The sequence below is a fragment of the Adiantum capillus-veneris genome, chromosome 3 (genome assembly GCF_014529385.1).
Source record: "Adiantum capillus-veneris isolate H3 chromosome 3, ASM1452938v2, whole genome shotgun sequence".
NCBI lineage: Eukaryota > Viridiplantae > Streptophyta > Polypodiopsida > Polypodiales > Pteridaceae > Adiantum > Adiantum capillus-veneris.
In genome coordinates, this window is record NC_140933.1 from 104258727 (window position 1) to 104273731 (window position 15005).

Sequence of the window (15005 nt, forward strand, 5' to 3'; positions counted from 1 at the left end):
GGGGCGAGGGGAAGGGGGAGGGTGGGTAGGGGCGAGGGTGTGTGAGGGGGTGGGTAGGGGCGAGTAGGGATAGGGTAGGGGCGAGGGGGGGTGGGTAGGGGCGAGTAGGGTTAGGGTAGGGGCGAGGGTATGTGAGGGGGTGGGTAGGGACGAGGGTGTGTTGGTAAGGGCGAGGAAGATCAGAGCATTATGAAAGTGCAGGTTGAGGACAGAACCAACTATTCTCAGCAAGACAACGAGCAGGAGTAGGGAATTCATCCAGCACATCAAGCAGGACCTGCTCTGTGAAGGGAGTTGGCTAGACACAGAGGTTAGCTTCGTTCTGGTTGGAGAAGCAGACACCAATGGGGCTGATGTTTGAAGGGGGTTGAACTCCTGTAGGGGAGATTTCTTTTTGCTTATATACTTTTTCCTCGGCTTTCCAAATTCAACGACTTTTATCAAGAGGGCTTTCACCGAGAGCGCATCAGGAGTATCTTCTGTGACCTTCAACTCTTGAGCTGGCTCATGTGGCTCATAAGGTTTAGTTACCTTGGAAACATTGGAAGAGGGTGTACCTTCAAGCAAAGAGTGAATTGAAACTCCAAAACAGGGCATAGATTTGGTAGCATCCAACCATTCCAACAGATCCTCATCTGACCCGTCAGGTGGAGTAGGTTGTTCCAATTCGAGGCTGGTTGCTAAGGACAAAGAACTATGTTGCACCACGGGATCCATACCACCTTCTAAGAGAATGGGTTGCATCGAGGAGCCAGAATTATGTATCCACATTGCATCATTTCCCCAATCGTGGAGTGCTTTAGTGTGTCGCAGCCATGGTCTTCCAATAAGCAAGGGAAATCCGCCCTCAACCTGGGGAAGACGAACCACCACAAAATCCAAGTTAAAAGTAAAGTCTTGTACCTGCAGAGGCACATTATCCACTATGCCCACTGGGTAGATTGTCCACTGGTCGGCCAATGTAACTGTGAAGGGAGCAGGGCGAGTAGGCTGTAGACCTAGAGCTAGCATAGTGCACTCGGGCATCAGGTTGATGCCAGATCCACCATCCACTATCACTCCTGAGAATTGCCGACCTAAAACGGACACTGTCAGGCGAGGGCTTCTATAATCAGTGAGTGGAGCAGCAGGATTGGATATCATATAGGACTCTGACTGTCGCACTGGGAGGTGCCCGCCACTAGGACCTGCTCCAGGGTAAAGTGACTGAATAACTGCAAGGGTGTCACTTCTGAAACTCGCATCTAGTCGAAGCATGTCATAGAGGGACACTTGTTGGAAAGTGTTCTTCAAGACTGTCTCTGCTGTATGCTTCTCTTTTTCTACCTGTTGTTGTTCCTCTAGTACTTTGATCTTTTGTAAGTCAGCAACTGCTTCTAAGAAAGCCCCATCAATATCGGAGAGCATAGTAAAAGATCCTTTCTTAGCACTAGGGGATGGCATGTTAGCTGCTGGAGGAGGTGTAGGCATTGGGGAGGAAAGGGCTGTACCTGCTGGAAGATTGAGGCCGAGGGCTGCCCTCTGAGCTCGTGTGAGGACACCAGCTGGCTCCTCTACCGGCTGCAACTTGTCTTGAGAGGCAATCATATGGGCAGAAAGGGGTGGCTTGGGGTTGGTACTAATTGCTATCAAATTGATCTTGGGAAAGGTGAATTCAGGTTGGCTCTGACTTGGGCTCGCAGAGGTAGAGGCGTGTTGTTTTGGACAATCCTTAGTATAGTGATCCTGAGCCTCAGGGCAAAGTTGGCACGAAGAAGAGCCTTCTGGCAGAGGGCATTTGCTCTGATAATGCCCATACTCTCCGCATCTGTAGCAGAGTATGGGCCGATTGGAAGGACGAAACGGGGGACGAGGTGGTTGTTGCATGGAGTTGGAGGCTGAAATGTAGAAGCTCTGAGGGGTTGAGGTGGCATTAGCATTATAAAAACTTTGAGTCGGGAAAGTTTTTGACATACCTTGGACAGCAGGGGTATTGAGCAAAGGTGGCATGTAGTTGGGATGGCTGTAGTGGGAAACCATGTTGGATGATGGTGCTAACCCTTGTTGGAGAGAAGGACCAAGACTTTGCTGTATTTTGTGCAATCCCTTTAGGTAGTAACAATCCTTGTCCTCATGTCCAGATTTTTCACAGAAGTGGCAATAAAACCGAAGGGGGCATTCCTGCGGAGGGTGCCCTGGAGAGCGGCATGAGCTACACCAAACCGTAGCCTTAGTCTCTTGCTGACACTTGAGCTCTTCTAGCTCGCGCTTAATCTGTTCCAATGCCTCATGATTTGGAGGCTTCTCTTGTCTAAGAGAGAAGGACCTCTCCTCTTGAAGAGCTTGCTGTAACTTTAGGGCTTCCAGTTCCCTGCGTAAAGAAGTTAAAGGATCAGCAGGACTACCTTCCGAGAACACAGAGGGAGTTTCTATGTGAGGAGAGTTGTTGAACAGCTTCCTAGCCCCCTCTATCCTAGTAGCAGCTGCGATGAACTCCTCGAGAGTGGCGTCGGGTCGGAGACTCTCTCGGAGTTTTTGTTGAGAAGTTTTGGGAAGCGCCTTCTCCACCCACCTTTTAACCATGAATTCACCGTGTTGTTGGGGGAGCTTGGCCACCAACGACTTAGTTTTAGTCATAAGCTCTGCAAAAGTCTCCTCAGGCTTGAGCACCATGTTGGCCAACTCATCCAACACCTTCTCCTGGTAGTCACCCGGCCTGAAAGCTGCACAGAACTGCTGTCTTAAGGCTGCCCAAGTTGCAAAATGGTTCTCTGCAAATTGACTGTACCATTTATCTGCTAGGCCATCCAGGGTGGATGGAAATAGTACCAAATAAGCATCTTCTCTGTTCAGACCACGTCCCCTACAGAGAGATACAAATCTTCTTGCATGGTCGTCAGCATCTTCTGAAGAAAGCCCTTTGAAGGTAGGGAACTTGATGTTTACCTTGGCCAAAACACTAGCTAGTGGCTCCATGATTCCTTGCTGAGCCTGTTGCTCTATAGCTTGCTGTATCAGAATAGGAGAGAGCTTTACTGGAGAAGGTGATCGGGAAGATGGGGAACCTGATGAAGGAATGGGTGATGTGGTATGTGGAGGTATAGGTGATGAGGTTGAAGGATTTCTACAAGGCGTCAAAGGTCGTCTTCTATGATAGTACTTCAGAGGGCTCAGTAGTGCGTTTTGACGCTCGACTGACCTCCTTGTATGTGTCATGTAGTGACCACCAGTCCAACCAAGCTTGGGGCAAGAAAACTTGTGACAGGTCTAGACTCCACCAGACCAGACCAGGTAAGTGACTAGACCCGACTGGACCAGGGACGAGACCAGGCACGAGGAGGACTAGACCAGGGTCGAGGAGGTCTAGACCAGGGACGAGGACAGGTTGGACCAGGGCGGGAGAGGACTAGACCAATTGGACCAGGCGAGAGGAGACTAGACCAGTTGGACTAGGCGAGAGGAGAACAGTGCAAGGCAAGGTTGGCGAAGGTAGGCGAAGCTAGATAAACCTAACTAGCTTCAAGATTTGCACCTCACAAAGTGAGATTTCAGTTGAGGTCCCACCGTGATCGCCAAAATGAGAGCACCTGTAGCGCGGATAATGTGTCGTGCTCTCTCCAATGTGGGTGCCCCTCAGTGCAATGTGCGTGACAATCTCACTCAAACAAATGAAAACTCTCTCAAACAGAATGAAACACAAAAACAATGGATAACAACAGAGACACAACAGTGGACCAGAACATGTGGACTCGACTAGCTCAAAGAACCATGTACAGACTCTGGCGTGGCAGCACACTCAGCTCCAGCCCAGGACTCACTGGTACAAATGGGGTGTCGAGGCTCAGATGTGCAGGGATGGTGAAGCAGTGCTCTGTATAAGACTCCTTACCTCCCGAACGATGCTGGACCAAAGGTGAAGAAGAAGATGATGATCACCAACCGCTACTACTCATATGTACCACCGTAAAGAGCCACCAACGGCTCATAAATGTCAGCCATGTGGTGACCTGGCCACGAGGTCCACTAGACCACCGTCGGTCGTAGGTAGGTACCCTACCACGTGTCACTCCCAGACCAAGGTCCGTCCAGTGTGAACCAGTCCCAGTGTAACCCACTGTCCAACTGTATGTCCTGTGAAGTGACTGTAGCCCTGCTACAGTTTCACAATCTGAGAAGTATCTGCTAGATCCTCCTCCTCCATCCACTTCGCATCCAATGCAGGATAGTTCTTGAACTTAGCCAAGAACCGCCTTCAGACTTTACCTTTATTCTTCATATCCTTATGTGCCAAAATCTGTTCAGGAACAAGGATCTCCTTGTTTTCTTCCACTTCGGATTGCTCATCAGGCTCCCCATCATCAGGCACATCACCCTTAAAAGGTTTCAAGAGGCTCACATGGAATGCATTGTGAATCCTCCAAGTATCTAGCAGTTTCAATCGGAAGGAGATATCATTTATCTTTTCAGTTATCTGGAAAGGTCCGTAGTATCGCATACTAAGCTTTGGAAAAAGCCTCTCCTTTCCCTTTTTCTTTCGTAGGCGTGCCTTCTCAAAACGTAAGGGCACCCAATCATCCTCCTTCAATTTCAAGTCGCGATGATAATGATCCGCTGTCTTTTTCTGTCGTTCTTAAGACTTTTGCAAAGTCTCGCAAACCTTGGTAAAAGCCGTATCTAAGTCTCGCGTATATTCATCCGCTTCAAAAAATCTTATCTTTCGTGCTTAGGAAGGGTGGAACCTTCGCAGCCCTTTCAACAATCTCAAATGGCGCCTTCCCCATGAAGAGTGTATCGTGTTATTGTAGGCAAATTCCATCAAAGGTAGGTACTTTTCCCATTGAGTCTTATGATCCAAGATACAAGACTTCAATAAATCTAAAACCATTGAATTGGCACTCTCAGATTGCCCGTAAGTCTGCGAGTGGAACGATGACGAGAACTGCAACTGCGTGCCAATGTTCTCCCAAATTGCCTTCCAAAACAAACACATAAATCTAGGGTCTCTGTCGGAGACAATCGTCTCAGACATGCCATGTAATCGGAAAATCATCGTGATCATTCGGTGTTCTCGAGAGATCAAAAATGAAATCCATTTCAATACTTTCCCAAGGGCGGGTGGGTATGGGTAAAGGCTGTAACAATCCCTATGCCTTATGCCTGTCAAACTTGATCTTCTGGCATATTGAGCAACTGCGCACAAACTCTTCCACATCCTTTTTGAGTCTCGGCCCCTTCATGGTGGTAGCAATGGCGCGATGACCCGTAAAAGGTGGACAGTGGCATTCAGTCATAACCTTTTCCCTCAACGGCTGTGTAATGCACAACATGGTTTTTCTCATCAAGTAGCCTTCCCGATGGAGTATCCTGCTACTGTCTCCCCATCCCGTATCCGTGTGAAAATATCTGCAAAATCTGTATCTATGGCATACTGGTCGACCATATCCTCGAAGCTCCTATGATGTATCGCGGGAATAGCCAGAACAAACGGCTTCCGAGACAAAGCATCTGCAACCACATTCTTCTGTCCCTGCACATGGAAAATCTGGAATTGAAACTGTGACAAGATGTTCGCCCACCGCATCTGCTTTTCCGAAAACTGCTTCTGTGACAAGAAGTAGCGCAAATTCTGATGGTTTGTAAAGACGGTAAAATCCGCTCCGAGTAGGTAATGCCGCCACTGAGTAAGAGCATGGATAACCGCCAAAAGCTCTTTCTCATAAGTCTGTGCTGTCATCTCCGGCCTAGAGAACAACTGGCTCTCGTAAGCAATGAGATGGCTTCTTGCATCAAGACCGCACCCAGACTACGACCACAAGCATCACAATATACTTCGAATGACTTCTGCAAGTCCGACAAAGTCAAATCTGGTCCTGTAGTCAATTTCTCTTTCAATGTCTGAAAGGCAGTCACCTCTGTGGATCCCCACGAGAAAGGGACTCCTTTCTGTATCAAGATATGCAAAGGGGAAGCAACCTTTGCAAACTTTCGAATGAACCATCTGTAGTACGAACACAGTCCCAAGAAGCTTCCAACTTCATGGACATTCTTCAAATCGGGCCAATCACTGATAGTGTCTATCTTGGCCGGATCCAGTTGCACTCCTGCTGCTAGACAAAGTGTCCCAAAAAAAAAAAAAAGTGTATCTCTGAAGAAGATGATCTCTGTGTTCTGCTTCATTCTTGGAGAAAATAATGATATCATCAAAGAAAGTGCCAACAAATAACCTGTACTCTTGAAAAATCATGTCCATCATCCAGTTAAATGTTGCAGGAGCATTGGTTAAACCAAAAGGCATCACCGAAAACTCAAATAACCCAAAAAGTAGTCCGAAAGGCTGTCTTGTAGACGTCTCCTGGCGCGATTCAGATCTGATGATATCCACTCTTCAGATCAATCCTGCTAAAGCACGAGGATCCCTGCAACCTGTCGAGTATATCATCGATCCTAGGAATCGAAAATCTGTTCTTGATGGGGATTTTGTTGAGAGCTCTATAATCGATGCACATTCTCCAAGATCCGTCTTTCTTCAAATCCAACAACAGTGGAGAGCAATATGGTGAAGTACTATGCTGGACAAGAGGTCTTTCACTGGGTTCATAATCTTTTCATTCTGTACTCGGCTCACACGGTAAGGTGGCCGGTTCGATGACGTGCTTCCAGGTATCAGGTCAATGGTCTGATCTTCAGGCCCTCAAAAAAGCAATCGGCATGAGTGTGGAGAAAAATCTTGGCGTTCTTTTGTTCAGGTCAAAACATATTCAACCTTTATATATCGTTCAGTTCTCTCCCAAAAGAATGAGTAAAGAAACTAAAGTTCATCAAGTACAATCTTTGAGCCCTTCATTTGTCAAAGTCGCTTTCTCGGCCCGGTAGTCAACCACGGCGTAATTCTGGTGGTACCAAGGGATTCCGAGTAGAACATCACTCGCGTGCCTTGAACACCCCTGTCATTGCAAACGAAGTTTGCCAATGCTCGGTGTAATGGCAACATCCCGTCCGGGTGCCAGTCGAACTACCTTCGCCTGTGGCGTCAGTCAGTCGGGCGTAATTCCAAATCGAGTCGCCAATTCCAGTGAAAAGAAGTTGGCCTTGGCTCCTTCAAAAGAGCTTCCTGATCCTTCACTTTGCCCCAAAAAGCGGCAAAGTTTGTACTTTCATTCGTTTGAACCGGTGCAGGTCCCACGCCATGTGGTACCAGTTTTGCTTTTCTATTTGCCTTTTCTACCACGTTCCTCAGTTGCTCTCGAACTCTCAGGCCTGTCGTCGTCTTTATCATTCTATTCTTTCTGTGCCTTTTTAGGGCACTTCGCGGAGATATGTCCATGTTCCCCGCATCCAAAGCACTTCCCCTCTCTAATGAAGCGAGCTCTCTCCTCAGGAGTAAGCTTGGGTCGTGCATCCTTTTTCTCTGGGTTGCTCTTTTTCTTTCTACTTTCATTTCCAGAAGTCTGTTTGGCTCGTTGTGTCATGGCCTCATCTGTGGGGTAGGTCAGACTGCCAGAGTGAATGGCAAAGCCCCGCTTCGCATGACTCATCAACTCCTGAATAGAAGCTGACTTTTGCTCCAAGCAGTGATCTCGGATCTCTGTAGGTAGACCCAAGGTGAACCGCTCAATCTGTTCTCTGAACGAGATCTTCTTGAATGAAGAGGCGGGTAGAAAAGAGCTCCAGAATCTTTCACAGTAAGCATTGATTGTATCTTTCTTGGTCATCCGAAGATGGTTCCAAGCAGCTCGTATATCTCGTTCATACTCTTGCATCAACCAAAAGCTTCTTAAATTTCAGCCATTTAACTGGAGCAGTCTTGTTTAAAAGAAGTGTGGACCACCAAGTACAAGCATTCCCCTTAAGGTAAGAGGTAGCTCTCCGAATCTTGGAGTGCTCTGAATAGCGTCCTCCTGCGAAAGCGATGTCAAACTGCTGTATAAAAGACAAAGCCTTCGAAGCATCTGAGTATCCTGAAAAAGTATCAAACTTGATCGAGTGGCCACCTTCCTTAAACTCTCGGACTTTCTTGCTTTTATCTTCAAGAAAGTCATACTGGTTGGCTTTGTAAAAATTCTTCTTGTTTGCATAAAAGTTTCCATCATCAGAATCTGAGCTGTCTGTAGACGAGTCCTCAGTAGAACTGTCAGTCTCTGGGCGAGATTTAGCCTTCTTTGCCTTTTTCTTGCCCTTTCCGAAGCTTTGTTTCTTGCTTCGCTTTTTACCTTTTCTGTCTTCTTCGCTCAAATCTGGAGAGCTAGAAGAACTGTCAGAAGAAGAAGAAGAAGAACTGGGTACTCCTTCAAATCGAACATGCTTCTTCTGTTTCTTTGCCTTGTCAAAAGTCAACTGACGACCTAAATATCCCGGGAAGTCAGTGCTTTTTGCCGTGCTTTTTGGATTTCTTTTGCGCGTCAAAAAGCTGAGCAATCCGTGCACCAACCACCTCTTGTAATTCCTTCTCTGAATATTGTTTGTGATCAGAAGGTTTCTTGAGAGCGGGTTTCAAGGGTGGTGTAGTGGTTTTCTGCCACTGCGCATGCACTTCCTGAAAAGAAGTCTCGCTCATATATTTTGCCAATTTCGGATCCTTCGCAAAACTGAGCATCATCTTTGTTGCATCGCCGATCAATTGACGACGCTTCATCTCTCTTTGCTCCGCCTAAGTAGGCCGAGGCGGGCCATACTCTGCCGGAATCTTCGTTGTGATCCATGCCCGCATCTCCAGATGCAGAGGGAGTCGACTGATCCTTGCGTGAAGCCATAGGTGTCGCGGGAAAAAATTTGGGGATCGGATTTCCCGTAGAAGAGAAATCGACCGTGCTCTGATACCACTGTAACAGACTTGGACACTCCAAGTCAAGAATCAATCGCGACAGCACCAAATAACCACTTCAAAACAATTCACAGATCACAATAGATTTGCACTGGCCCGGTGGAGCCTAGAGATATTGGCCCCAAAGACTGGCGCCCCTTTCGGTATTTCTTTATGTATTAAATCAATGTCAAAGTACAAGAGCGGTTAGGGTTTCACTCTCAGACTCTACGTCCAGATGGTCTGAGAAGTGAGCCCTAAACCACTAATATAAGGGTTACAAGGGATGCCCAAAAGCAGAGCCCCAAAAGCTTTCAGTCAAAATCAGTTTCTCTCTCTCTATCTCAAGAGAGAGCAAGTAAAAATAAAGCAAATTCTCTCTCTCTCTCTCTCTCTCTCTCTCTCTCTCTCTCTCTCTCTCTCTCTCTCTCTCTCTCCAATTCCTTGCGTAGCCAAAATCAGGGGAAAAAGCGTCGCTTGCTTTTTTTTTAAAGCTTCCGCAATTTCCGGGAATACCGTACACTACTGCCACGTGGCATTGGCGCCAGATTTTAGGGTTTCCAGCCACTTAGGGTTTCAGCCAACAGTTAGGGTTAGGGTTTCCAAAAATTAGGGTTTTTGGCAGAAATTAGGGTTTGCAAGATTTTTGGCAGAAATTAGGGTTTCTGCTGCCTGTAGCCACGTCATCACTTTGTGACAATTTTAATCCTAACCCCCAACAACTTATGGAACTCTGTCTGATGGGGCTTAAAAATAAAGCAGACTCACACACTAAAAATTGCGTAAAAGGCCGGTGACGTGGCTGTTGTACGGACACCTGCGTTTTGCGCTGATGTGGCAGTTGTGCGGATTTCCGTGATTTACACTGGCTGCCTTTGGCGCTAGCTTTTGGAACCAGATGCTTTTAGACTTGATGCTTTTCATGCAAACTGCTTTTGGATGGCCGAGGGCCTTTGAATATGTACAAGGGCTCACTCTCTGGCATTCTAAATATAGGAGATGCAAAGCGGAACCTCGAGTGTTGTATCATGTTGAAGCAATATAAAGAAATAAGGAAAGGGGCGCTACAATTTGGGGTCAGTGCACTCTGGGGGTGAAACTACGCCACTCAATGTCTCGTGCGAAGTCTCTCTCTTTCAATTCAGTTGTTTTGTAGTGCCTAAAGTCTGTTCAGTATGTTCTTTCCGTTGGCACGTGATGCCCGTCCCGTTACAGAAATCCATAGCTATACTCTCCCATGGTCAATCTAGAATAAAAGAGTCCGGCCACTTTGTGCATGTCATACTGAGTTTCCGACACACTGTACAAGTGCGCACATACTCATCCACGTCCTTCTTGAGTCAAGAGCAGCAAAAGTAACGCTTGCCCAATACCCTTGAGTGTCGCCTCTATATGCCCTGATGCCCAACAAAAGGAGGATTGTGACACTCCATTAACACCTTTTGCCTCAAACAATGTGTCACACACACCATGGTTTTTCGCATCAAACACCCTTGAGAGAATATCCTAACACTGTCTCCCCACTCTGTACCATATCAAAGATCTCACCAAAATATGGATCTACAACATGCATCTCATCATACTCCTTATGATGCATTGCTATAACAACTGATACCTATGGCTTGCAAGAGAAAGCGTTTGCAACCACATTCTTCTCTCTCTTCAAGTACACTATCTGGAAGTGAACTAAGACAGGATGTTTGCCCATCTCATCTGCTTTTCTGACAACTTTGTCTGGGACAAGAAGTACTTCAAACTCTAATGATCCGTGTATATTTGTGAAAGCTGCAAGTAATGCTTCCACGAAGTCAAAGCATGTCTCATTGCTAAGAGTTCCTTTTTATATGTCTGTGCAACACTCTCAATCATTGAGAGCATCCGACTCTCATAAACTACTACATGGGTCCCCTGCATTCAGGCCGCACCCGAATGCTTCCTCAGAATCATAGTAAATTCTTGTTCACGTGAGCACACACTTTTGCAACAGATTTTAAACATACACTATTACTCACAATAGTTACACCACAAAACATAGAACAAGGATCTGATACATTAATCCCGTGATGGTGTTTTCCAAGTGAGGTGGTGCACTGACACATGAATCTAACATTGGTTTCTGCACAAAGTGCCAAAGCGTATCGCGTTGACAGATCAATCAAGTGTTAGTTTCTGACAATGTATGACATGTTCCACATTATGCTCAACAAAGCATTCCTTGCACAACCATACCTGATTATGCCATTAAATCTCGTACAACAATCCAATGTTGGTATGTGCCTTCTCATCACATAGCCCCCTAGTATATCCGGTACATATACCTTGTCGAGCTATGCCTTTGCGATGTTCAATACCTATACAGCAATCCAAATTTGGTTTGTATCGGCCTCAAATTATTTTCTTTATATTTGAAGGAAGATTAGAATTTACAACCAAATGTTTCCAATTCCAAAAGAAGTATCCTCCTCCAGCTTCACATCAATAGTAGTAGTTTGCCCTCTCTGTGGCAAGATGAGGACTTGCTTCAGCAAAACCAAAACAGTATAGTTTTTGTAATGCCATGGCATGCCCAAAAGAGCAACGGAGTGAAATTCCCGTGAGGCAACTTCATACTGTGGAAGTCGACTATGTCGAGATAGTCCCAAAGTTTAACATGAAGTGATTCGATCAAAAGATACATCAGGGTCATGTCACCCATAGCTAATTCTGCTTGAATTGAATTAAAAAGTTGAGCATAATCAATTCCGAGTTGTTCGGTAGAACATTGTGAAAGAATTCTGTGATGCTTCAGGGTCAAAGAAGATCCAATATTTTTCTCCCTTAACTTGCCCCCAAGATCTGCAACGTTCTCGAGATTTGTCATGGGAAACATGACCAATTGTATCTACACCAGTCCCAACACTTGGTTTGGTACAATTGTTAGGTTGCAGATATGCAGAGAGATTAGATTGTCTTATGAGTAGACAAAAACAAAAAAATATGTCCGGTTTGGAACCAATGGTAGCACTGATTATTCTTTCTCAGAAATTCTCATTGCACAGGGTAAAATTGAAATTCTAAAAGGCTTGCCAATTGGTTGGGGTAGGTCCAAATGATAGATCGGCGGATGGTTTCAAAGTAGAGGGTTGAGTGGTAGACTTGATCATAGATTTCTTTCAAGCAAAACAAAATTTTCCTTCATCATGTAATAACCAATGACCGCATGATCTATAAGCTCTTGCAAGTTCTGTTGATGTCCTCAACTGAAGTCCGATTAGGGTTTGCGTCCACCATAGGTGGTCATTACCTTGTGAAAACAAGAAAAAGGCTGAGCTCTGATACCACTGTAGTTGTGTCGGCCCCACGTGCCAATGGGAAAAACAATGATACGATTGAAAAATAGAACAGAAAGAGTATTCACACTTCAATTGAGCTGAAATAGAAGAGGTGTTATTTCTTTATTTATTAGCAAGATAGAGTTCATAATTGCTCTCTGGGAACACACACATAATCAGAGTACCACTCGCACTAAAGCCTTTAATTTATAGGTACTTTGGCTCAAAAAACAGGTTTAAAGCAATGCTATTTTAACATTGACCTCCAAAAGCATTTGCTATAAAAGTTAAGCCACCAGAATGCTCCTAGCGTAAAATACTGCCATGCCAGCACCTCCCTACAACCTATCACATCCTCAGTGTCCGAGCCAGATTTTGCGATGTGATTTGTAGAACCTGCGCTCAGACTTGGCCTCTGTTTCTTGGCTCTGCTACGTTTCACCCATTTGCTTCCATCAAGTGGCTTATGCAATGTCCACAACTTGTCACACCGCTTTAACATCAAGATCTTTAATGTCTCCCTATAGGGAGAGGTTGCTTTAAGGTTCATTTTGAGTCACCAAGTCAAGCAAATGATGCTCTTGCACCCTTTGAAATTTGGTCGGGGATTTTGGTATTTGTATAGATGGAGATAGGCAATGATCTTGCAATGACAATGAGATTCCCTTGACTCCTCTCAAAGCGAATGCCTTATGTATCAAGACTAGGAGTCTTGGAGCGGTTTTGGGAGGGGGCCAGCCACCAGTTAGGAAGAAATTGGGTCTAGGAGGGCCTCTTTATTTGGGAATTCAAACCCTTAGTATTAAGAAAGAAATCAAGGGATGCCTTTTGAATTGAAACAGGCAAAACAGCTAGTTTATTTGAATTCAACTTTTCTCCCAAAAATGAAATATAATATCTAGTGGGTAAAACCATATCAAGTAACATACCTATGGAAAGAGATCGATGTGTGGATCATAGATCTACAATCTCCGCTCAAATTGGAGATCCTATGTAGGAGTTAAAGGAAGGCCAACATTCATAAAATTGTCCTCCCTTTTTTGGGGGAAAAGTGCATCTTTTGACCACTCTTATAGCACACCCACCCTTCTTGCACAGATGGCATGCACCTATTTGTCAAAATGTTAATCACTTCCATAGTGGAAAATAAGTTGGCCCTCCTCCAAGCCTTTTGTGGCAAAAAGATTTTTCCATAACTTACATATGCAAAGTCTTGAGGTGATCTTCTTCTGTAGTTTTGTAGCTTTACTAAATCTGGATAAGAAATCAAAGGGATGAATTTTAACCCAAGACACATAGGTCGGTAAATCTTTTTCACTCATAGAAAGAGCTGGAAGGACAACATAAAAGAATAAAGTATTCCATTCATCTCAGGCCCTTGAAGATGAAGCATCTGCAACCACATTCGTTGTGCCAAATGAATGCAAACAATTGATTAGAGATGGACAAAAGTAAACCCACAGAAACTGCCTTGAATAACTATCAGTGTAATGCCTACTTCAAACGCCACCACCTAGCTTCCATTTTTTTTTAACACAAGCATCACAACGCAACCATAAAGGCATGAACAGAACCGATCCTTGGTTGATTCAACTTTGAAACCTGTCAGGAAAGGGGTTGGCACTTTACATTGTCCAACTGACAGTGCACATCTTTTGATGTATGGTGGCCACAAGCTATAGGGTTAACCTCTCAGTCCAAAAATGACTTATACTACTTTCAAGGTGGTACTAGCAAGGCGACATTATGCACAAGAGGTGCACTTGTCGATTCATAGCTAAAATGTGCATTTCGTATGAAAAGAAAGTAAATTGAAATTTTTTAGAAGATGGCAGAAACCCTCTGATGATGTCACGTTAAGTTCTACAAACATGATTTTCTCCTCTTTCACATTGTCGCAATGCAAGAATCAGTATCCTTTAAAAGTGTCTACAATTAAAAGAAATATACCACATCCGTCTCATTCATGAATGCCTTGAGAGATGTAAATTGGACTTGCAACTAGGTTAATTGCATGTAAGGTAAAAAAAGTCAGTAGAAACATAATGCAATCGAGCAAAGATGATAATGAAGTACAAGCAAACGATGAATAAAGAGTACAAAGCAGACCTGATTCCTGGAATAAGAGCTGAAAACGAAAGCTTTAAAAGCAGAGCTTGTTGCTCGTATTGGAGCAGAAAAACTTGCTTCCCTTCAGCATAGCTACTACCAAATGCAGTATGGGTAATGAAATCTGCTGCCAAACCATGAAACTCTTTGAAAGCATCAATCTCCTTGCATGCAGGATTTTCAGACTCCCGTTTCCATTTCTCCAACATGCCATTTGTCAAGGTCACAATTATTGGAACCATTCCCTGTCGAAGTACTTGCTATCAATTCAATGCAGCTCAACGATCCTACCGACCTTTCTTTTGAAGAGACTATCAACATGTGCTCAATTGAGCTAGAAAAGCTACAAAATGGTTCTGTACCTTCAACTTATCTAGGAAAAATGCAGGGTTCACTATCTTCCTGTGTTGTGCCCACTTCTCTCCTTCTAGAAGAACAAGCCCATTTACAAGTAGATCATTCATTTGTTTTGGAATAGCTGGCTTCACATAGTGACCAAACTTATTAGTGAACAATTCTTTGCAAAGCTCAGGATCAACAACCGCCAATCTAGACTTCCAACCCTGCCAATAAAGGAATGGTTTGCCTGCACAAAAATCTACCGCTTGATCAATTGTGTGCCTTCAAGGAGAAAAAGCTGGGTAACTATGACAGTAGAAGTCAAGCAACAAGCTGAGAATATGACTGAAACGTTTGATTAATCAATTTACACACTGTCACCGCTTGTAGATGTCAAAAATCGATCATCATCCATACACAATGCAGTTCCAACCCAAATGAGATAATCAAGGGGAATAAAGTTCGGT

The 15005-nt window shown here is 44.8% G+C and overlaps 1 protein-coding gene across 3 annotated transcripts in view; it reads right to left on the reverse strand.

Moving 5' to 3' along the window:
- Positions 1 to 15005, reverse strand: part of LOC147461431 (cytochrome P450 709B1-like) — a 63945-nt gene that overhangs the window by 32398 nt on the left and 16542 nt on the right. For 2 of the 3 annotated variants that reach the window (XM_086508995.1, XM_086508993.1), the window contains exons 2-3: positions 14562 to 14797; positions 14200 to 14444 (exon numbers count right to left, since the gene is read on the reverse strand). In XM_086508995.1, the coding sequence (XP_086365121.1) occupies positions 14200 to 14444; positions 14562 to 14797 (481 nt within the window). The remainder of the gene's footprint in view (positions 1 to 14199; positions 14445 to 14561; positions 14798 to 15005) is intronic. The other variant, XM_086508994.1, reaches the window with a different exon arrangement.